Source organism: Felis catus, chromosome B3 (genome assembly GCF_018350175.1).
Source record: "Felis catus isolate Fca126 chromosome B3, F.catus_Fca126_mat1.0, whole genome shotgun sequence".
Classification (NCBI taxonomy): Eukaryota; Metazoa; Chordata; class Mammalia; order Carnivora; family Felidae; genus Felis; species Felis catus.
The window spans coordinates 102,729,548-102,753,033 of NC_058373.1; the positions used below are offsets into that span (position 1 = coordinate 102,729,548).

The following is a 23,486-nucleotide window of genomic DNA, read 5'->3' on the forward strand; positions in this document are numbered from 1 at the left end:
CGCCATCTTTCTTGCTTTCCTCCCTCGTTTAATAGCATATCTTTTAGTAGCATAAGAGTATGCCTTTAAGTACATTTGTTGAGGCTTTGCATATCTGAAAATGTTTTTATTCTTTCTACCTTCATGCTTGATTGGTAGTTTGGATGTAGAGTTCTAGGTTATAAATAATTTCCCCCCACAGAAATGTGAAGGCATTCAGTGTTTTAACTTTTACTATTGCTGGTAAAGAAATATTGTACTCTTTCGAGTTCTAATCCTGGATATGACCATTATATGTTTAATTATCAAGAGTTCTTTTTTGAGTTGTGTTTCATTCTGTTACTAGTGTCTTGTTAGGGCATTAATAGATTTTCTTAAAATGTGATGTGTGTGTGTGCGTGCGCGCGCGCACACACACATACTCTTTTTCTATATGCCTCCCTTCCTTGATGGTAGTGGTGGTGAACTTGTTTATGTTATGGGGCCAAAGGCAGCTCTCATGATACCTGGTCTCTCCATTTCCTGAGCCTTTCCAGATTTCTGGAACACTTTCCCCTTCCAAGTTAGTGATCATCTCTCCATTTTATCTTAATTTCTGTGATTTGGAGTTACATTCATACTCTGATTGCATCAAAGATAGTTTGTGCTTGTTGCTTATTTTCTTTGTTGTTTTGGGGTCATTGCTAAGAAGAGAAGTAGACAGACAAGTTTTACTTTATTCTATACCAGCGCATTTGTTAACCATCAGCATCTTTCTCTGTTTTCCAGGTAGGAGAGTACGGGGAATTTATAAGAAATACGCTAGATAACTTCCTAAGTGTCTTTGGGGGAAATGAATGCTTTCAAGAAATGATACAACAGTTTTAAACATTCACGTACCATTCGGTTAACACATTTATTGAGTATGTACTATGCGTAAGCCTTGGACACTGCTCTGGGTATAGAAAAAAGGCAATCTCTGATCTCAAAAAGCTCACTTCCTGGGTGAGGAGAAGAGTTAGTACAGAGTGGCAGGTTCTGTGATTAGGTAAACCAAGGCTGCTCAGGGGAGCTATGTGCAGGAGGGGAAGAAGAGGAAAGATTCAAGGTGTGTTCTCTAGAGGAGATAATGCCTGCGCTAAAGATGAGTAGTAGTACCAAGCAAAGGGAAGAGACCTTTGTAAAATGCAATGTTCTGTTACAGATTTACAGAGTAAATTTGTGGCCAAAGAAAATGAAGTACAGAGTCTTCATAGTAAGCTTACAGATACCTTGGTATCAAAACAACAGTTGGAGCAAAGACTAATGCAGTTAATGGAATCGGAGCAAAAAAGGGTGACCAAAGAAGAATCTTTACAGATGCAAGTTCAGGTATCTGATTTTCCCTTGCTTTTATTTTATTTAATTTTTTTAAACGTTTATTTTTGAGAGAGAGCACAAGTACGGGAGAGAGAAAGGAAGACAGAAGATCTGAAGCAGGCTCTATGCTGAGAGCAGCAAGCCAGATACGGGGCTCGAACTCACAAACTGTGAGATCATGACCTGAGCCAAACCCAGATGCTCAACTGACTGAGCTATCCAGGTGCCCCTAATTTTCCCTCTTTTTAAAAAATAAAGGTGGGCAGTGGCTGGATGTGTCTCTGTAGAAGAGAAAAGTTGGTCTACTTTATCCTAATTCTGGAGTGCTGATGAGTAATTATAGCTTAATCTTTAAGCAGTTGTCACGATATGGTGTGTTTGTGTGCTTAAAGATGTCCTCTTTAAGCACAGTTTTAAATTCTTTGTGTTAGATTACGAACAGCACAACTTATTATTAATTTATACCTTATAAATCAACTCTCAAAATAGATGCCTAGTGATTGTTGTTTAAATTATGCCTTTTGGAATCTAAGAATGCCTTTTTAAAGATAAGCAGAAGTTTATACCTTATTTTGTTCATATATGTTGGTGTATTTGTTAACAGCACACTTTTCTCTCTCCTTTTTGGTTACTATTTATGAAAGGATATTTTGGAGCAGAACGAGGCTTTGAAAGCTCAAATTCAACAATTCCATTCCCAGATAGCAGCGCAGGTAATCGTGCTTTTTTAAATGTTGTTTATCATTACTAACAGCTGCTGCTTTTTGTTTGTTTGTTTCCTTACTGATAGCTTCCTAGCCATTTAAATAGTCATCTGAATGCCTGTTGAGTGCCAAGCACAGGATTAGTAGGTGGGAGACTAGTCAGTCAACAGTGATGATCCTGATTGCTCAGCACTCTGATAATTATGTATAGTGCTATGGGAAAACACCAAGAAAGAAATCCAAATCCAACTAATGGAGAGTTTTTACCATAGGAGGAAAAAATATTGATAATCTTGACACAAAACAGAAGAAATTGGCCAAATGGTGTTAAGAATAGTGGTTTATGTATTAAAAATGCTTGCTGAATATTAACTAGCCATAAGGGAAAACTTTATATACCCTCAGAGGGTAGCAGTATGTTAATATAATATATATTAATCTCAGGTTATATATGCAAAAATTCACTTTAAAACTTATACTTCTGTTTAGTAAGTGGGAATACCTTCCAGAGTTTTGCAAGTTGTGTTGTTAGACCTGTTACTCTTTGGCAACATTGCTGTGCCACATAGATATATTCTAAAGCATATATCTCTATAATACAACATTAAGAAAAAGAAAAAAAGCTTCTAAGTACTTACTTCTCAGTACTTACTATATACATACTATGAATTTCGGTTTCAATTCCTCAACTTTAAAATTCAAAAAATTGTAGAGAAAGTATTAGCTTAGAATAGAAGTCACTTTTCTGTGTTAAAAAGCAGTTTTAATGTTAACAATTTGTTTTTAAGGTTTATGCAAAGTCAAACTCCCAAACTTTTGGGACCTTTTTGTTTTTTTTCTAGTTGCTTTCTTTGTAGAAACTATCATCTAAAATGAATTGGGTAAGAATTATTTACTATAGGAAAGGGTGTCTATATATATGAAATATACATGTATATATAAATTATCAACTCAGAGTGGATTGAAATCTTGTTATTAGCTGAGAGGTAGCTCTAGAAAATTTATCAGGAATTAAATATTTAGAGACTGCTACCAGTATGTTTTTGAAAAGTGAAGATGAGCATGTGTATTACCAAATGACTCGGTTGTTACCTTAATCATGAACTGTATCATTTCATTATTGGAAATAGTTACTAAGATAAGATGAAAAATGGCCTTTCTGGATATTTTTCCTATGTATTTGTTACTTGTCAGTTACACAGTTCCCAGGCCTGGCAGTTTGTTTTATTTGAACTGTTCTGTGCTATCTAATTCCTTAATACTGTTTGTTAGTGATCAAAGTTGCTTTCAGAATAATAGCTACTATTTATTGAACATTCATGGTGGGCCAGATACTCCTCTAACAACTTGATGTACATTAATTTCTTTTAATTTTTGAAGCTCTATTTGATTATTGTACAACTTTTAAACTTTCTTTTAAATGCTTTTATGTTGACACTGTTCTTCTTTCTTAGACCTCTGCTTCAGTTCTGGCAGAAGAATTACATAAAGTGTAAGCCTGCCTTTCTACACTTCTCTTATAATTACTTAGTTACCACTAACTGACACCTGTTTTATCAACACTTAGGATTTACTTTATGTTCTAACTTGTTCCGAAAATACTCCCAACTAGATTTGGAGCGACTTTGCTCTCCTCCTTCCATCAGTGAGTTGAGTTCCTAAACATTGCACATTTTGTGTTTTATGTCCTTATTGTAAAAGAGTTAAGGAACCTTTCTTTTATTTGGACTTTAGCAGTTATGTAAGAGAGAATTGTGATTTGAGATTAATGGCAGTAAATTACTTTTGTGTCTAATAAGTAGTTGTACCCACTCTGTATCTTAACTATATGGTGGTATACCCAAAACAAGGTTCTGTTTTTAGTGTATTGTTTAATTTGCTTAGACATGAATTGCTCGAGTTCAGAAGACCTGAAATCTGGCTTTGGCCTTGCCAGGTTTGTAAGCTTAAACAAATTACTTCTTTTCACCTCAAGTTTTAAAATAGGGGTATGTATTTTAGGGAGTTGTAGTAATACATATGATAGTTATTACTAAACTGGAAGGAGCTATAGAAATGGAGGGTATGGCTACATGAGAAACGATTTAAATAAGCATGACAACATTTAAGGCTTTTAATCCCTTGAGCTGTGACTTGACTTGTAAACGTTTATTAAATGTACAAATGTATTTCCTGTTAAAGGATTGCTGAAAAGGATAAGCAGATAAAACAGACCGAAGATTCTTTAGCAAATGAACATGATCATTTAACAAGTAAAGAGGAAGAACTTAAGGTACAGTAATTCTTACAAATGCCTATTTTATAGGCATTGAATTTGTGATGGTAATCAGTATGAATGTCTATCAAGAATGGAAAATACCCTGCATTCATTTTAAAAGTGTCTGTCTTTTCTACAAAATCCTCTTTAGCCTTCTAAGAAAAGTTGAGAAGATTTTTCTCATATGCTATAATTCACGGTAATTTGGGAAACATGCTACGTAACAGGATATGGTTTCTCTTTCTGTTTTAAGAAATTGTAATTTGAGACCTTTGCTTAGGTAGAAGAGATGCTTTACAAACTTTAGGGTAAATTATATTAAATATTTTTTAATATTTTTCCTTCTTGTAGGATACACAAAATATGAATTTCTTATTAAAAGCTGAAGTGCAAAAGTTACAGGCGCTGGCAAATGAACAGGTAGGTAAATCTTCATTGCTGTTGAACATTCACCTCAGAATTTCACTTAGTCTATACTTACTTGCATTGGTATTGCAAGTCCTAATTTCATATACATAGTAAATATAATGGTTACTTGTGTTCACCTAATGTTTATTGTTGAAAGCCTCTTCTATTTGACCATGACTCTCACAACCCACCTAGATATTGCTGTTTTCATGTTGAAACTAATGTTCGATCGAATGAGTTGACCACTTTTAGGGTCTCCAAGGAATCCATTACAACATTCTTAATGTGCTGATTTGTTTTAGCCTTCTGCCATTGAATCAAAAAACTGTATACCTTTATTAGGGTAAAATTTGATCAGTGAGAAGTATAGAATATTGGGACAGCAAAAAGTATTACAGAAATCTGTAGGATATTGCTTTAACTTTTATTTACTCCCAGATACATGAAAATGTAGCTTTTCAGTATATAAAACTAAGTGAACAAATAGTTTTCAGTGTTTCTTGAGAAATAATGCAGTTCTCATTTCAAACACAGGCTGCTGCTGCACGTGAACTGGAGAAGATGCAGAAAAGGTGATTGAAGTATTGCTGTATATGGAGCCATCCTGCATTTATGTTCAATTGCAGAAATTACTGCTACTCATAACTGATAGTTGTGCATGTAATTTGTGTAAACTTAATGAATGTATGAAGTATTTCAATTGATTTTCTTTCTCGTAGTATTCATGTTAAGGATGATCAAATAAGATTGCTTGAAGAACAGCTGCAATGTGAAATTTCAAACAAAATGGAAGAATTTAAGGTGTGTGATTAAGCTTGTCAACTGAGCTTAGAACGACCTTATACAATTTCAGTTGAAGTGAATCTAGAAATACTAGTTTGTTTTTTTTTTTTTTTTTTTAATTAAGAGAGCATGCTAGTGGGCATGAGCGGGGGGGGAGGGGCAGAGGGCTGGAGAGAGAGAGAATCCAAGGTAGGCTTTGTGCTCTGCATCGCTGAGCCAAAATCAACCCACTGAGCCACCTGGGTGTCCCCTAGAAATACTAGTTTTTATATGAAATCAGTCTGATGCAGTGTGACTATAGTTTATTTGGGGGCTTTTACAACCAGTGCATTTTATCATGTACTTCTTGTCTAGACTATCTATCTGTTCCTTTTTTTGTTTGTTTTTTAATGTTTTTTTTTTTTTTTTTGAGAGAGAGCACAAACGGGGGGGGGGGGTGGTGGAAGGGGTAGTGAGAGAGAGGGAGACACAGAATCTGCAGCAGGCTCCAGGCTGTGAGCTGTCAGCACAGAGCCTGACGCAGAGCTCGAACTCAGGAAGGGCAAGATCATGACCTGAGCCACCCAGGTGCCCCATAGACTATCTTATCTGTTCTTATAATAGACGTTTGAAACTCGTTTTGCCTCAGTGTTTGCAGTTTTTAGTTTGTGATGGTTTTAACTGCCTCCATTGTGCTAGTTTCTGGTCATGGCTGCTCAGCTTGAGGATTGTAAAGCATTCTTATCACCAGGGTGCATCTCTTCATGTGCACGAGATTTGCATTCTTCTATTTTTTTTAGATTTTTTTTATGTTTATTTAGTTTTGAGAGCAAGAGACAGCATGAGTGGGGGAGGGGCAGAGAGAGAGAGGGAGATGCAGAATCTGAAGCAGGCTCCAGGCTCTGAGCCTTCAGCACAGAGCCCGATGTGGAGTTCCATCCCATGAACTGTGACATCATGACCTCAGCCCAAGTTGGACATCTAACCGATTGAGCCACCCAGGCGCCCCTTTTTGCATTTATTTTATAAGAATCCCATATATACTCACTTATCAAGGCAGGATTTCCCAGAATCCAGTGGCACAAACTGAATTCTTTGAAATACACATGAAATAATTCTAAGCACAGTGTTAATACTGTTTTCAGATAAAGCACGTGACTGAATTGGGGGCTCAGTAGAAACTGATGATTTTGATTTTCATTGTGATGAAATTTAAAGTGGGGTTCATGAGTACACGCCTAAGACAATTCTTGAGATGTTTGTTGCAAAAGGTGATTTTATTAAAGCGTGGGGACATGACCTGGGGGCAGAAAGAACTGCACTGGGATTGTGAGGTGTGACTATATACTTTTAAGTTGGTGGAGGGAGTGGGGGAAGTAAGTTTCTAAGGAATTTTGAAGCAAGGCTTTCAGGATCTTGAAGGAACTAGCTGCTGTTAAGATAAGGTTACTTTTAGGTTTTTTTTTGTTTTGTTTTTTTAATTTTTTTTCAACGTTTATTTATTTTTGGGACAGAGAGAGACAGAGCATGAACGGGGGAGGGGCAGAGAGAGAGGGAGACGCAGAATCGGAAACAGGCTCCAGGCTCTGAGCCATCAGCCCAGAGCCTGACGCGGGGCTCGAACTCATGGACTGCGAGATCGTGACCTGGCTGAAGTCGGACGCTTAACCGACTGCGCCACCCAGGCGCCCCAACTTTTAGTTTTTAATGAAACATAAACATTAAGGCACCAAGGCAGCAATGAGTTTCTTGAGGAAGGTCACGCTCTGCATGTTTCAGGAGTTTATCAGTGGGCTGCAAGTTGTAAGGAAATTTAATTTAAGCTACATTTCTCTTACCTTTGTTTCCCTCATCAATTGTACATGTACTTTATATATTAGTACTGTGTTTCTGTGTTTTGGAAATATATATTCATTGAAACTGGAAAATGAAACCACATGAGATTTGTATTCTTACATTTGTATATAATTCACCTGTCACTTTATGAGTACTTGAATAATATGGGTTTTTTTTTTTAACCCATTCAGATGATTGCTTGGTTACCTTTTCTTAATAAAACAGTAAACTCTGAGATTCTTTCTTTCAGATTCTAAATGACCAAAACAAAGCATTACAGTTAGAAGTTCAGAAGCTACAGACTCTTGTTTCTGAACAGGTAAGGCTTTTGTGAATCACAGGATAGAACTATCTAATATTAACAAGATCTGGTTCTTCTTAAATATTAACCAACGCATTCTTTTTGAGGAGTTTTACTTAAGGGATAGATAAGTCTTTTCATTGCATTTCTATTCATCTTGTGCTTATCAGGTGCCTAAATTAAGGGAAATAGAATTTTTCTTCCCTGAGAGGAAGCTAATGCTAACCTCCTATTTATAAGCACTTTTTAAAAAAGTGTAATAGGATGCATAAAAAGCATTTAAGTCCTTTTGATACAGTTGGCTCTCAGGATAAAAGTCCTTACATTTTTGGAGCCTCACCTTTTTCTCTAAGGCAACGGTGGCTTCTTAAAAAGAGAGTAAGTAGGCGTAACACTTGCTATCAGCACTTAAAAGCAATTATGTTGATCAAATTGCTTAACCCTTCTGAGACCTTTCATTCCAAGTCTTTCACATTGAGATGTTATTTACATCACGAATATGTTAGATTTAAATGGGGAAGTTTATGTATAGTGTTTAGCCTGGTACTTGGCCTTTAACAGGTATCTTAAACCTTAATTCCTCTCCCTTTGGATATTTATTTTTTCATCTCCTCCCTACCCTCTACTGTCATCATACTTTGTTCTGTATTTTTGGCAAGCCATCGAAATTATATAGTGGTCTGAGTAAGCATGGCTCCATAAACTAGAGTCCCAGGCAATGTCCATTGTATGGCTTTTCCTAAGAGTTAGTTGCCTTCAGACTTTTCTTATACATAACTCTTCAAATTCCAGTGTTAAAAATATTCTAGAAACTCTTGATATTAGATGACACATTAAAATAGAAACTTTGAATGTTGCTCTAACAGTGTTAAATTTGGGAACCTGTATTAGAAGCTGAAGTTATGATAGCACATAAGTGCAAATGATAGCACTTCCTTTCACAGATGCATGCTCTCTTTTTTATTTTAAAATTTACATTATGCGGATATTAAATTGGTTTAGCTACTAAGCTGTGCCAAATACTGTGGAAGTATTTCGTTCACATCTCTTTACTTTTCAAGAAATAATCTACTTTTTTACTCCCCTTCTTGAATATGATAGTAAGTGCCTTGCATAATCTTTACTACTTTGTATATGCTTTATCCTTGCAAACAAAAGGCAGTAGAGGAGATAATGCTAAACTGATGATATTTAGTACAGTGCAGGGACATGACTTCATGCCACTGTAATGCTAAAGTAATATTTAAGGTTTATTCTTAAATCTTATTCTCATTTCCCTTGTGGTGGCATAGTTTATAAGAGATCTATTTCATCAAATCTGAGACTTTTCCCCCCTCATAGTTTCTGGTTACAGTTTAGCTGGCAGCATCTAAGATTTTAGTAGCAACATAAAATACTATGTGTGAGATGCAACATTAATGAGTAGGATTAGGTGAAGTAGGATTGATAATTTTTGGTTGTGTTAATTCTTACCCAGAAAGGCAGAATGTAAATTTTGGGTTGGTTATCAGAGATTCTGAGTCACCTATTTCAATATATAAGCTTTTAAATACTTTCTAAAATTAACTTCATAGAAGGTAAAACAAATGTCTAGAAACAGATGAATCTGCCCTGGAATTCCAGTATTAAAGGTGTTGGTTACTTTCACTTACATTTAAGCCAAAAACCTGAATCTTTACAAATCTTTTAACTTTAAAATCTTTTAATATTTTAGTTCTGTACTAAAAATGTATTCTCCCTGATTAGGTAAGAACAAAATCACTAGCCTCAAATTTTTCTTTTTCCTTAAAGATTGTATGAGGATTTAAGAATTGCCATTCTAATATCTTACGTAAAATCCCCCATCATGTGTGTGAAAGTTAATATTAAAAAAGAAAATCCTCTAATTTCTACCTTAACTGAGTCAGCCTTCCACCTACTGCTTAGGTTTCTGTGTACTTTTAGATATTCTGTTAAAATGACAACCTTTAACATGTGATAGATTTTGCTTGAATGAAGAATAGTCCAATTTAATCCAAGGAACAAAAAATTTTATACCTAAATTAAAAAAATGTATTTAAAAGAATTTGATAGGAGGGAAAACTGGTACTAATTTAAGATTTTCTCTTTGGTAATTCTTAGAATTTTTCTTGTTCTTAAAGCTCTGTCTTTTAAAAATAGTTTAGAAAGCGTATAACTAGGATGGGTATGTTTTGGTTGTGGTTGTAACTTCTCTCAACTTGGCAGACCATAGAACCATCTTTGGCTTTTTCTCTGTTCATTTTTATTGCTATTGCTAGTGAAAGGAGAGAGAAAAATTAGTATAATCTTAATTTCTTTCATTTCCACCTTTTTTTTTAACCCTTTCCTACCCAGCAGTCAGAATTCCGAGTGACAGTTGAGAGATGAACAGTCTAGTTACATAAAAAAAAGTTCAGTCCTTCTGCTCTTTGGATTTTTATCTGGGAGAAAAAGATTGAACTTATTGAAACAGGAACCAGTAATGGTGCCTAGTTGTTGTTTCTTCAGGTGTAGGAAGCAGAAAGACAACAAATACCAGGTGAGGTAACCTGTTCATACACTAAAGAAGGGAAGGCTCCATTTGGATGCTGGCCTGTGGATGATGATACAAATAAATCAGTTACTAAGATCTCATTTATTCAGAATAAAATAAAGTTCTGGGGAGGCAGGGTTCTGAAGTATCTTTTCTTTTTTCTTTCTTTTTTTCTTTTTAAGCTCTTTTTAACAAAAGAGCAGGGTTTTCATTCTTATTTTGGTAGATTTTAAAGATTTAGTGATCAGAATTATTAAGTAAAAACTATAAGGAGTAGGAAATTTTTCTTTTTGTCCTGTTGCCTGGTTGTATGTTATTGTAGAGGGATTTATTGTGTAAATTGTATTTTTGGAGAACATCTAGGGAGAACAGAATTGGATTAGATTAGGCCAATTATGTATAAAGGAAAACGGTTGGATAGATGCTAAACTGGTCAGTTTTTTAGAATTATTTGATGAACTGTTGACCAAGAGTATTTGTTACACTGTAACCTTGTTAAAGGAAATTGATTTCATTACATATTTATGAATGGAGTCTGTTGGATATTGTCCTACATGCTGAAGCTACAGACATGAATGAGACTTGGTTCCTGTTCTCAAGAATGTGGCTTAGTGTGGAGACAGAGGTGTCATACAGAAAAGTATGATGAATAAAATTCTTGAACTGTGGTACAGGTTTAGAGGAAGAGATAATAAATTCTATCTGGAGGAGAGTGAGGGTGAAGAGGCACCACAGAGAAGGAACAACTAAACCCGATGTTGAAAAAAATTGCCCAACTCCTGACGGGAAGTTCAAGCTAAGGGGATACAGTGTTAAAAATCATGGGAATGTATGCCAGACTGGTGTATTCACAGTATACTGGCATGTTGTGGAAGTGTAAAGTTTGAGGTGTAAGTAGAGAAAGATTGGCTAAGACCCAATTATGAAGGACTTTGTATGCTGTTTAAGGACCATGAACTTGATCTAGCCTGTTTATGGTAAACCTCTGAAGGGTATTACAAGGATGAATAAATGTTTTGTCTAACATTTTAGATCACTCTGGTAACAATGAAGTGTTTGAATTTGTGTGGGGGAGAAGTATGTAGGACTAAAGATATAATACAATAAATGATTAAGGTGCAGATAATAGTGTTAAAAGTTTTTGTTTTTTTTTTTTTTGAGATATAATTGATATATAACAAATTAGTTTCAGGTGTACAGCATACCGACTTACATGTGTATAGAATGTGAAATAATCACAACAGTAAGTCTAGTTAATAGTTAACATTCATCATCATGCATAGTTACAAATTTTTTGTTAAATCTTTATGTGAGATGGCATTCATCAAAAATAAAAATGGACAAAAAAACCCATCTTGATAGATTTGTAAACTTATTATATGATTTATTTTCATAGTTTATAAACCTGACTTAATATACTTTTGACAGCTCCTGTTTCTTTTCTAATGATAGGAAAGTTTTTCCCATTGGGATGTTCTTCCTGTACCCCTCACAAAATAATCCTTACAGACTATAGGCAGAGAGAAGGATTGTATGGTATTTTGATATTTGAGATGAGTGAAACTGAGGGCCTAACCTCAGGCATTGAAGCAAAGGGGACTACTTTTAGAAATATGTAAGAAGTAGAGTCTTAGGACTTGGATTTAGCAATGGAAAAATTAATAGTATTTGTGAAAAATGGTTACAATAAAATTGGGGGAAAAGTAAGAAACTAGCAAAATTCAAAGAGTACCAGCAGGAACTGGGATGGGCAGAAAAAATGTTCAAGGAAAAAGACCCCAAGCCTGTTTTGGTAGGCTGCTTAATTGCCTGAAGGCTTGGAAATGCCAAGGGGGAAGAAAGCCCATCTTCTGGACACAAATTATAGCAGTGGGGACTTCTGTGTTTCTGGGGAGATGCTAGAAGGAAAGTGGTTAAAAGTAGCAGTTAACTTTCATGTTTTAATGCTTTACAAGGAAAATACATTCATGGGTTGCTTCTGCAGTTTACAGTCTGTTTTAAAACATTCTGTATGTTTTAAGTGGAATCACATAATATTTACATGTTAAAAGTTCATTGATTTGTACACAGGATTTTTGCACTTGCTCATATATATGTTGTATCATAGTTTTAAAGAAGTCAATTATAAGAAGAAAGAACAAAGTCTCTTTCCTGGCCTTCAAGGCTTTAGAGCTTTGGGTTTTTTATATTTGAAGAATTGAATTGATATAGAAGAAGCAAGTTCTCTTCTTATTCTTAAGGTTTTCTTTTATAGTAATTAAAAAATTATAAGGTACTAATTCATTTTGCTAGCCCATATTATGCCTATCTTTTTTCTGTGTCTTTTTTGTAATTGCTTCTCTACTGTCTTGTGTTTTCTGAATTAAATAGTTCTTTAATTATCAGCAGTCTTCAAGTGTGGATTGCCTTCCTAAATTTTGGATCTAATTAAAACTAAATAATTTTCATAGAATTCTGTTTCTGAACTAGTTTTACCTCATCAAACTTGGTAAAATTAAACTTTTTTCTTTTTTTGGTGATTTTTATTTTAGCCTAATAAAGATGTTGTGGAACAAATGGAAAAATGGTGAGAGTTTAAAATTTTCTTTTTATATTTTAATGACTCATTTCTACCAAATTTGAGGTAACAGAATTACTAACTATATTAATCTAGGTTGTTAAAATGCTCTTTGTACTTCATAATGGAAGAGGGTGATATGCTGTTGAGTGATTTGATTTGGGCTTACATTAGGTTTGTGGCATTATGTGTGGTGGTGATTTTGTTTAGGCTAGCTGTAAGCATGTATTACTTGAACATGTTTTACTTATTGTTAAAGAAGAAGTACCCTTAGACCATGATCAGAGAGATCCTCACAAACCTTTGTAGAATTAAGTTTATAAGAAATGATGGACACAGGAATTGATTGATGTAAAATATTTAGCAGTAATAGCATTTACCTTGAAAAATAGTTAATTCATATGTTTTAAATTTGTAATTTAGCATTCAAGAAAAAGATGAGAAGTTGAAGACAGTGGAAGAATTACTTGAAACTGGACTTATTCAGGTGGCCACAAAAGAGGAGGAACTGAATGTAAAGCATTTTATAGATTTGTTTTTCTTATGGGGTAGTTAGTGAACGTGAAGGAGATTTACTATAATTTTAGATTTTCCCCATAGCTTTTGAAACTTCATATTAGTTATCCACATTTTATGAATATATCTTTTTTCATGAAATGTAACATTTTATTAGGAATACCAAAATGTGTAGTTGATTGTAGCATTCACTGTCTTAATGAAATAGATACTGTTTTTATGGTTTATATATGCTTCCTTTCTTCCACCCTTGCCCAAATTATAACCAAATGATAACTAGCAGACTTCATAAGTTCATGAGGTAGTATTGGAAGCCAGGGAAAGGAGAGTCTACAGTAGCGTTTTGTGATTATCATTAGCCTTAACTGACTTGACTCCTTCTTTCTGGAAGAAATGTTAAAAAGATGTATCTGAGTTTAGGGGGAGAAATGACTTGATAAGTGGTATACAACATGCTGTTAAAGTGGTGGAAACATAAGCAGAAATACTTGTGGGCATAAATGAATTAAAGATCCATTTGGCTATCTCTAACGGTTAGAGAATTATAGACGTGAGTGACAAGGAGATTTCTGGACCTTCTAGAGATGGAAAGAAGCAGCTAAAGAAAAATGAGAAGGTAGGGTATTTTGAAGATAGCTAATTTTTTAGAAAGTAAAAGTATGTTGTGCTTATGTGTCTTTGTAAAAGGCAATAAGAACAGAAAATTCATCTCTGACGAAAGAAGTTCAAGACTTAAAGGCTAAGCAAAATGATCAGGTAGTGTATTCAGTAGATCTTACAACTGTTCTCTTTTAAAACAATGTTCTCTTTTAAACAATGGACAAACCTGTTTTGTTCAAATAGAGCAAATCTGTTGTTAATTCCTCCCTTCACCAGTGTGGAATTGTCAGAGTTTTCATCTGAATGATTAGGGACTTAATTAACAGTACTAGAAGCTACATTTCATTGAATGCTGACTTGTACACCAGACACTGGGTAGAGTACTCTAGATAGGATGTCATTGCTGCTTACTACGGCAATAAAAGGTTTTGCGTATACAAGTATAATGCAAGACTCTAAGTAGCAGTAGAAGAAGCTCTCTGAAATTGGGCAGTTTCCTAGTTATTTGTTCTTTTCATGTGGTTAGAATTATTAATTGAGTAATTGTAACTTGTTATCTATGATTTTTCTTAACTGTAAATACCCTTAAAGCTACTTACTTTCAGAGTGCTTTTCATTTTCATTATTATGACATTTAAAAAAAATCTAGAAGGAATTAATTCCTGGGTTTACTTTTCTCATTTGGATTTTGGTATAGTGGAAAATTTAAGGATAATATACTTTTCTGTTTCTGAATTCATTTATATTTTGAGCAGATTACTAAGTAGGATGCCCTCCTATTTCCAGGTTTCTTTTGCATCTCTAGTTGAAGAACTGAAGAAAGTGTAAGTAATGACCTTTTTAAACTGGTCTTTCTCTTTTGGTCCATTTTCTTAGTGCTCGTGAATCTTGTTTCATTGTGCAATTGAGACAGTTGATGTATGTTAATAGTTTAACCTTCCACTCTAGAATTTTTTGCTGGTGGATTAAGAGAATTTAGCTGTGCTTCCTTAGGGTAGTGTGGTTGCTAAAACATCTATTTCTATAATCGATTCCATTTATTTTCTGAACTTATGGCATCAAATTATTTTCTCTTTTTGCAGTAAGAACAGGTTATACTGGATAGAGAGATCATGTACCCTCTTGAGGTGTCTATGAGTTTGATGCCATTATTGTGTAGAAGTTCTGCCACTGCTTTCAGAACTCTGGAAGCCAATTTTTATTTATTTATTTATTTATTTATTTATTTATTTATTTATTTATTTATTTATTTTTCTTTTTTTTTTTTATATGAAATTTATTGACAAATTAGTTTCCATACAACACCCAGTGCTCATCCCAAAAGGTGCCCTCCTCAATACCCATCACCTACCCTCTCCTCCCTCCCACCCACCATCAACCCTCAGTTTGTTCTCAGTTTTTAAGAGTCTCTTATGCTTTGGCTCTCTCCCACTCTAACCTGTTTTTTTTTTTTTTCCTTCCCCTCCCCCATGGGTTCCTGTTAATTTCTCAGGGTCCACATAAGAGTGAAACCATATGGTATCTGTCTTTCTCTGTATGGCTTATTTCACTTAGCATCACACTCTCCAGTTCCATCCACGTTGCTACAAAAGGCCATATTTCATTTTTTCTCATTGCCACGTAATATTCCATTGTGTATATAAACCACAATTTCTTTATCCATTCATCAGTTGATGGACATTTAGGCTCTTTCCATAATTTGGCTATTGTTGAGAGTGCTGCTATGAACATTGGGGTACAAGTGGCCCTATGCATCAGTACTCCTGTATCCCTTGGATAAATTCCTAGCAGTGCTATTGCTGGGTCATAGGGTAGGTCTATTTTTAATTTTCTGAGGAACCTCCACACTGCTTTCCAGAGCGGCTGCACCAATTTGCATTCCCACCAACAGTGCAAGAGGGTTCCCGTTTCTCCACATCCTCTTCAGCATCTATAGGCTCCTGATTTGTTCATTTTGGCCACTCTGACTGGCGTGAGGTGATACCTGAGTGTGGTTTTGATTTGTATTTCCCTGATAAGGAGCGACGCTGAACATCTTTTCATGTGCCTGTTGGCCATCCGGATGTCTTCTTTAGAGAAGTGTCTATTCATGTTTTCTGCCCATTTCTTCACTGGGTTATATGTTTTTCGGGTGTGGAGTTTGGTGAGCTCTTTATAGATTTTGGATACTAGCCCTTTGTCCGATATGTCATTTGCGAATATCTTTTCCCATTCCGTTGGTTGCCTTTTAGTTTTGTTGGTTGTTTCCTTTGCTGTGCAGAAGCTTTTTATCTTCATAAGGTCCCAGTAATTCACTTTTGCTTTTAATTCCCTTGCCTTTGGGGATGTGTCGAGTAAGAGATTGCTACGGCTGAGGTCAGAGAGGTCTTTTCCTGCTTTCTCCTCTAAGGTTTTGATGGTTTCCTGTCTCACATTTAGGTCCTTTATCCATTTGGAGTTTATTTTTGTGAATGGTGTGAGAAAGTGGTCTAGTTTCAACCTTCTGCATGTTGCTGTCCAGTTCTCCCAGCACCATTTGTTAAAGAGGCTGTCTTTTTTCCATTGGATGTTCTTTCCTGCTGTCAAAGATGAGTTGGCCATACGTTTGTGGGTCTAGTTCTGGGGTTTCTATTCTATTCCATTGGTCTATGTGTCTGTTTTTGTGCCAATACCATGCTGTCTTGATGATGACAGCTTTGTAGTAGAGGCTAAAGTCTGGGATTGTGATGCCTCCTGCTTTGGTCTTCTTCTTCAAAATTCCTTTGGCTATTCGGGGCCTTTTGTGGTTCCATATGAATTTTAGGATTGCTTGTTCTAGTTTCGAGAAGAATGCTGGTGCAATTTTGATTGGGATTGCATTGAATGTGTAGATAGCTTTGGGTAGTATTGACATTTTGACAATATTTATTTTTCCAATCCATGAGCAGGGAACGTCTTTCCATTTCTTTAAATCTTCTTCAATTTCCTTCATAAGCTTTCTATAGTTTTCAGCATACAGATCCTTTACATCTTTGGTTAGATTTATTCCTAGGTATTTTATGCTTCTTGGTGCAATTGTGAATGGGATCAGTTTCTTTATTTGTCTTTCTGTTGCTTCATTGTTAGTGTATAAGAATGCAACTGATTTCTGTACATTGATTTTGTATCCTGCAACTTTGCTGAATTCATGTATCAGTTCTAGTAGACTTTTGGTGGAGTCTATCGGATTTTCCACGTATAATATCATGTCATCTGCAAAAAGCGAAAGCTTGACTTCATCTTTGCCAATTTTGATGCCTTTGATTTCCTTTTGTTGTCTGATTGCTGATGCTAGAACTTCCAGCACTATGTTAAACAGCAGCGGTGAGAGTGGGCATCCTTGTCGTGTTCCTGATCTCAGGGAAAAAGCTCTCAGTTTTTCCCCGTTGAGGATGATGTTAGCTGTGGGCTTTTCATATATGGCTTTTATGATCTTTAAGTATGTTCCTTCTATCCCGACTTTCTCAAGGGTTTTTATTAAGAAAGGGTGCTGGATTTTGTCAAAGGCCTTTTCTGCATCGATTGACAGGATCATATGGTTCTTCTCTTTTTTTTTGTTAATGTGATGTATCACGTTGATTGATTTGCGAATGTTGAACCAGCCCTGCATCCCAGGAATGAATCCCACTTGATCATGGTGAATAATTCTTTTTATATGCCGTTGAATTCGATTTGCTAGTATCTTATTGAGAATTTTTACATCCGTATTCATCAGGGATATTGGCCTGTAGTTCTCTTTTTTTACTGGGTCTCTGTCTGGTTTAGGAATCAAAGTAATACTGGCTTCATAGAATGACTCTGGAAGTTTTCCTTCCCTTTCTATTTCTTGGAATAGCTTGAGAAGGATAGGTATTATCTCTGCTTTAAACGTCTGGTAGAACTCCCCTGGGAAGCCATCTGGTCCTGGACTCTTATTTGTTGGGAGATTTTTGATAACCGATTCAATTTCTTCGCTGGTTATGGGTCTGTTCAAGCTTTCTATTTCCTCCTGATTGAGTTTTGGAAGAGTGTGGGTGTTCAGGAATTTGTCCATTTCTTCCAGGTTGTCCAATTTGTTGGCATATAATTTTTCATAGTATTCCCTGATAATTGTTTGTATCTCTGAGGGATTGGTTGTAATAATTCCATTTTCATTCATGATTTTATCTATTTGGGTCATTTCCCTTTTCTTTTTGAGGAGCCTGGCTAGAGGTTTGTCAATTTTGTTTATTTTTTCAAAAAACCAACTCTTGGTTTCGTTGATCTGCTCTACAGTTTTTTTAGATTCTATATTGTTTATTTCTGCTCTGATCTTTATTATTTCTCTTCTTCTGCTGGGTTTAGGCTGCCTTTGCTGTTCTGCTTCTAGTTCCTTTAGGTGTGCTGTTAGATTTTGTATTTGGGATTTTTCTTGTTTCTTGAGATAGGCCTGGATTGCAATGTATTTTCCTCTCAGGACTGCCTTCGCTGCGTCCCAAAGCGTTTGGATTGTTGTATTTTCATTTTCGTTTGTTTCCATATATTTTTTAATTTCTTCTCTAATTGCCTGGTTGACCCACTCATTCGTTAGTAGGGTGTTCTTTAACCTCCATGCGTTTGGAGGTTTTCCAGACTTTTTCCTGTGGTTGATTTCAAGCTTCATAGCATTGTGGTCTGAAAGTATGCATGGTATGATTTCAATTCTTGTAAACTTATGAAGGGCTGTTTTGTGACCCAGTATATGATCTATCTTGGAGAATGTTCCATGTGCACTCGAGAAGAAAGTATATTCTGTTGCTTTGGGATGCAGAGTTCTAAATATATCTGTCAAGTCCATCTGATCCAATGTCTCATTCAGGGCCCTTGTTTGTTTATTGACCGTGTGTCTAGATGATCTGTCCATTTCTGTAAGTGGGGTGTTAAAGTCCCCTGCAATTACCACATTCTTATCAATAAGGTTGCTTATGTTTATGAGTAATTGTTTTATATATTTGGGGGCTCCGGTATTCGGTGCATAGACATTTATAATTGTTAGCTCTTCCTGATGGATAGACCCTGTAACTATTATATAATGTCCTTCTTCATCTCTTGTTACAGCCTTTAATTTAAAGTCTAGTTTGTCTGATATAAGTATGGCTACTCCAGCTTTCTTTTGGCTTCCAGTCGCATGATAAATAGTTCTCCATCCCCTCACTCTCAATCTAAAGGTGTCCTCAGGTCTAAAATGAGTCTCTTGTAGACAGCAAATAGATGGGTCTTGTTTTTTTATCCATTCTGATACCCTATGTCTTTTGGTTGGTGCATTTAATCCATTTACATTCAGTGTTATTATAGAAAGATACGGGTTGAGAGTCATTGTGATGTCTGTATGTTTTATGCTTGTAGTGATGTCTCTGGGACTTTGTCTCACAGGGTCCCCCTTAGGATCTCTTGTAGGGCTGGTTTAGTGGTGACAAATTCCTTCAGTTTTTGCTTGTTTGGGAAGACCTTTATCTCTCCTTCTATTCTAAATGACAGACTTGCTGGGTAAAGGCTTCTCGGCTGCATATTTTTTCTGTCTAGCACCCTGAAAATCTCGTGCCAATTCTTTCTGGCCTGCCAAGTTTCAAAAGAGAGATCAGTCACGAGTCTTATAGGTCTCCCTTTATATGTGAGGGCACGTTTACCCCTTGCTGCTTTCAGAATTTTCTCTTTATCCTTGTATTTTGCCAGTTTCACTATGATCTGTCGTGCAGAAGATCGATTCAAGTTACGTCTGAAGGGAGTTCTCTGTGCCTCTTGGATTTCAATGCCTTTTTCCTTCCCCAGTTCAGGGAAGTTCTCAGCTATTATTTCTTCAAGTACCCCTTCAGCAGCTTTCCCTCTCTCTTCCTCCTCTGGGATACCAATTATGCATATATTATTTCTTTTTAGTGTATCACTTAGTTCTCTAATTTTCCCCTCATACTCCTGGATTTTTTTTATCTCTCTTTTTCTCAGCTTCCTCTTTTTCCATAACTTTATCCTCTAGTTCACCTATTCTCTCCTCTGCCTCTTCAAGCCGAGCTGTGGTGGTTTCCATTTTGTTATGCATTTCGTTTAAAGCGTTTTTCAGCTCCTCGTGACTGTTCCTTAGTCCCTTGATCTCTGTAGCAAGAGATTCTCTGCTGTCCTGTATACTGTTTTCAAGCCCAGCGATTAATTTTATGATTATTATTCTAAATTCACTTTCTGTTATATTATTTAAATCCTTTTTGATCAGCTCATTAGCTGTTGTTATTTCCTGGAGATTCTTCTGAGGGGAATTCTTCCGCTTGGTCATTTTGGATAGTCCCTGGCATGGTGAGGACCTGCAGGGCACTTCCCCTGTGCTGTGGTGTATAACTGGAGTCGGTGGGCGGGGCCACAGTCAGACCTGATGTCTGCCCCCAGCCCACTGCTGGGGCCACAGTCAGACTGGTGTGTGCCTTCTCTTCCCCTCTCCTAGGGGTGGGATTCACTGTGGGGTGGTGTGGCCCGTCTGGGCTACTTGCACACTGCCAGGCTTGTGATGCTGGGGATCTGGCGTATTAGCTGGGGTGGGTAGGCAAGGTGCACGGGGGCAAGAGGGGCAGGCTTAGATCGCTTCTCCTTAGGTGATCCTCTTCAGGAGGGGCCCTGTGGCAGCGGGAGGGAGTCAGATCCGCTGCCGGAGGTTTGGCTCCGCAGAAGCGCAGAGTTGGGTGTTTGCGCGGAGCGAGCAAGTTCCCTGGCAGGAACTGGTTCTCTTTGGGATTTTGGCTGGGGGATGGGCGGGGGAGATGGCGCTGGCGAGCGCCTTTGTTCCCCACCAAGCTGAGCTCTGTCGTCAGGGGGCTCAGCAGCTCTCCCTCCCTTTGTCCTCCAGCCTTCCCGCTTTCCGAGCAGAGCTGTTAACTTATGACCTCCCAGACGCTAAGTCGCGCTTGTTGTGGGAACACAGTCCGTCAGGCCCCTCCGCTTTTGCCAGCCAGACTCGGGGGCTCTGCTTGGCCGGCGAGCCGCCCCTCCGCCCCGGCTCCCTCCCGCCAGTCCGTGGAGCGCGCACCGCCTCGCAGCCCTTCCTACCCTCTTCCGTGGGCCTCTCGTCTGCGTTTGGCTCCGGCGACTCCGTTCTGCTAATCCTCTGGCGGTTTTCTGGGTTATTTAGGCAGGTGTAGGTGGAATCTAAGTGATCAGCTGGACGCGCGGTGAGCCCAGCGTCCTCCTAAGCCGCCATCTTGCCGCTTCTCCTGGAAGCCAATATTGTTGAGAGGAACTTGATTGTCCCTAGTGTTCTTCAGGGTATTCTTAACATCCTCTGTGCACTTTCAGAGCATGTCACCTGCTTCTCTTTGTGTGCATAGGCTTTAGCCATCTGGTATATCCTGATTAATTCTCATTTAGAAAGACTTAAGTATTTTTTTTTTCCTTCTTATCTGCAAGATACATTGCTATCTTACTTAAAATGGGAAGAGTTGATTTGGATGGCACTATTCATGATTTGGTTCTGTTATGTCTTGGTGGATCTTGATATTTCTATTAAAGTTTAATACTGCATTTCTTCGTCTAAGGATCCATGAAAAGGATGGAAAGATCAAGTCTGTGGAAGAGCTTCTGGAAGCAGAAGTTCTCAAAGTTGCTAATAAGGAGAAAACTATTCAGGTATTGAGAAAGAGAAAATTGTGTGTTTTGTATTTTTGTTTATCAACTTAGTGAATATCATTTAATTTCATGTGTTTGTCTGTACATTGCATTTTATGTCAATTTCTATGTTTCCATTGTCCAATCTTGTCTGTTTTGTCATTGTCAAGGATTTGAAACAGGAAATAGAGGCTCTAAAAGAAGAAATAGGAAATATCCAGCTTGAAAAGGCTCAACAGGTAAAAATCCCAGAGCCATAGCATGACAGATTTATTAGTGTATGTGTATTTATGAGCTATTTGGTTTTTTTCTTGTTACTCAGAAAAAAACTTTCAGTAGTGTGCTGTAAGTATTTTGGGTTATGTGCTTTTTATTTATTTTTGCCTGATTTGAGAAAGTGTTCTTGATATCAATGTATTTTTTAACTCTTAAAGATTCTTTTCTAGAAGTTTTGTGTATTAATGTTTCATTTTAGTTTGCCAACTTAAATACAAAACAGTTTGGTAAATCTTTTTAACCTTTTTGTTTTTTTTTAAATTGCATGGATCAAAATGTTTTGTTATAGAATATTGTTCAACCTTTGCCTGTAGAACCAAGTAAAACTTCATTGGGGGATTTCAGAGGTAGCTGGGATTACTGGACATATAGGGTGTGGGTGAATTTAATCTGATAAAGCTTCATTGAAAAAATGATGAGATTGTGTGGACGAGATGATTCATCCAACAATTATTCAACGATATTTCCTGAGTTCCTCCTACTTGTGAAAACACTATGTTAGTGATTGAAGATAATGTGTTGAACAAAACAGGGTATGATGAAAATATCACAGTTCTCTAATATAGATTGAGAGATTAGGAAAGTCTCTTGAGGAACTGACATCTAAGCCAAAATCTGAAAGGACAGTGAAGAGAGTGAGGGATAAAATGTAGTATTGAACTACTGTGTATGATGAGAAAAGCAGGACAAAGTAGAGTACTGTTAAGTAGTTGTCCTTGAAGAGCTCTGATACGGTAGGGAGGTATATGTACAGTTAATACTCTATAATTTTCACAACTTGAGAATTAACACATTATTCAGACTTACTGTTCATATTTTTATTTTGTTACTCTTACTGTCATTGGAAACCAGAGAAGGCAAAATCAAAACACGTCTCATTTTGGCATGAATAATTCAGCTAGGATTTTTTTTTAATGTTTATTCATTGTGAGAGAGAGAGAGAAGTGTGTGCCGGTGCGCACCTATGAGTGGGGGAAGGGCAGGGAGGGTGGAGGAGAAAGAGAGAATCCCAAGTAGGCTCTGTGCTGACAGTGCAGAGGCAGGGATTGATTGCACAAACCGGGAGATCATGACCTGAGCCAAAATCAAGAGTTGGATGCTTAATGGACTGAGCCACCCAGCTGTCCCTCAGCTAGGATCTTTGTAATTTAAAGTGTACACCTTTTAAAGCTTATCATAAGGCTTAAGGTAAATTGAAAGGATTATAAACTGCTTTTTTTCTGAAAGGTTTTTTCTTTGTATTTCAGTTGTCTATCACCTCTCAAATTCAGGAGCTTCAGAACTTGTAAGTACCGTTTCTTTCATTTTCCTTTAATATCTCTTTTCCACAAGTTAAATACAAGTATATGCAAGTCAAATACAAATCAAATGCAATTATAATGAAAATCATAACTTCTTTTTAATTTCAAGTAATATTTTTAGGAATATGAAGTAACATCTCAAAAAGCTCTCATGGTCTTAAGTTTTCCATTGGGGTTTAACTTACAGACTTTATGATAGGAATGGGGATAGTGTGGAAAGTCTTATTTTTCATAATTTATAATCCAAATATGACCTCAAACTGAGATGTTGCTTTTTGCCTATTTTAATAGCCACTGTGAAACTGGCTATATAATTCATAGCCAGACCAGTGATGATAAGCTGTCTAAATTCACTGGTATTGGCCTAAACAGAATGATACGGGATGAGAGTAGGGCTACTCTAATTTATTCAAGATCTGGATCTGCAGTGATAGATGGAATTTCTTTCTTTAATTGTCCTATACTTCTTGACTTATTATCTGCAAAATCACGTTGGCCTGTATACTTAAAATATTTATTTTTTAGTTTATTTTGTATCAGCCT

General features: G+C 36.6%; 1 protein-coding gene across 7 annotated transcripts in view; it reads left to right on the forward strand.

The window, feature by feature from the left end:
• Positions 1-23,486, forward strand: part of KTN1 (kinectin 1) — a 115,511-nt gene that overhangs the window by 58,828 nt on the left and 33,197 nt on the right. For 4 of the 7 annotated variants that reach the window (XM_023255713.2, XM_045059946.1, XM_045059947.1 and 1 more), the window contains exons 11-25: positions 1,163-1,329; positions 1,962-2,030; positions 3,476-3,513; positions 4,203-4,293; positions 4,630-4,698; positions 5,221-5,258; positions 5,406-5,487; positions 7,535-7,603; positions 12,650-12,684; positions 13,099-13,189; positions 13,879-13,947; positions 14,578-14,615; positions 21,297-21,387; positions 21,537-21,605; positions 22,890-22,927. In XM_023255713.2, coding sequence (XP_023111481.2) covers positions 1,163-1,329; positions 1,962-2,030; positions 3,476-3,513; positions 4,203-4,293; positions 4,630-4,698; positions 5,221-5,258; positions 5,406-5,487; positions 7,535-7,603; positions 12,650-12,684; positions 13,099-13,189; positions 13,879-13,947; positions 14,578-14,615; positions 21,297-21,387; positions 21,537-21,605; positions 22,890-22,927 — 1,054 coding nt within the window. The remainder of the gene's footprint in view (positions 1-1,162; positions 1,330-1,961; positions 2,031-3,475; positions 3,514-4,202; positions 4,294-4,629; positions 4,699-5,220; positions 5,259-5,405; positions 5,488-7,534; positions 7,604-12,649; positions 12,685-13,098; positions 13,190-13,878; positions 13,948-14,577; positions 14,616-21,296; positions 21,388-21,536; positions 21,606-22,889; positions 22,928-23,486) is intronic. The other 3 variants (XM_045059945.1, XM_045059948.1, XM_045059944.1) reach the window with 2 other exon arrangements.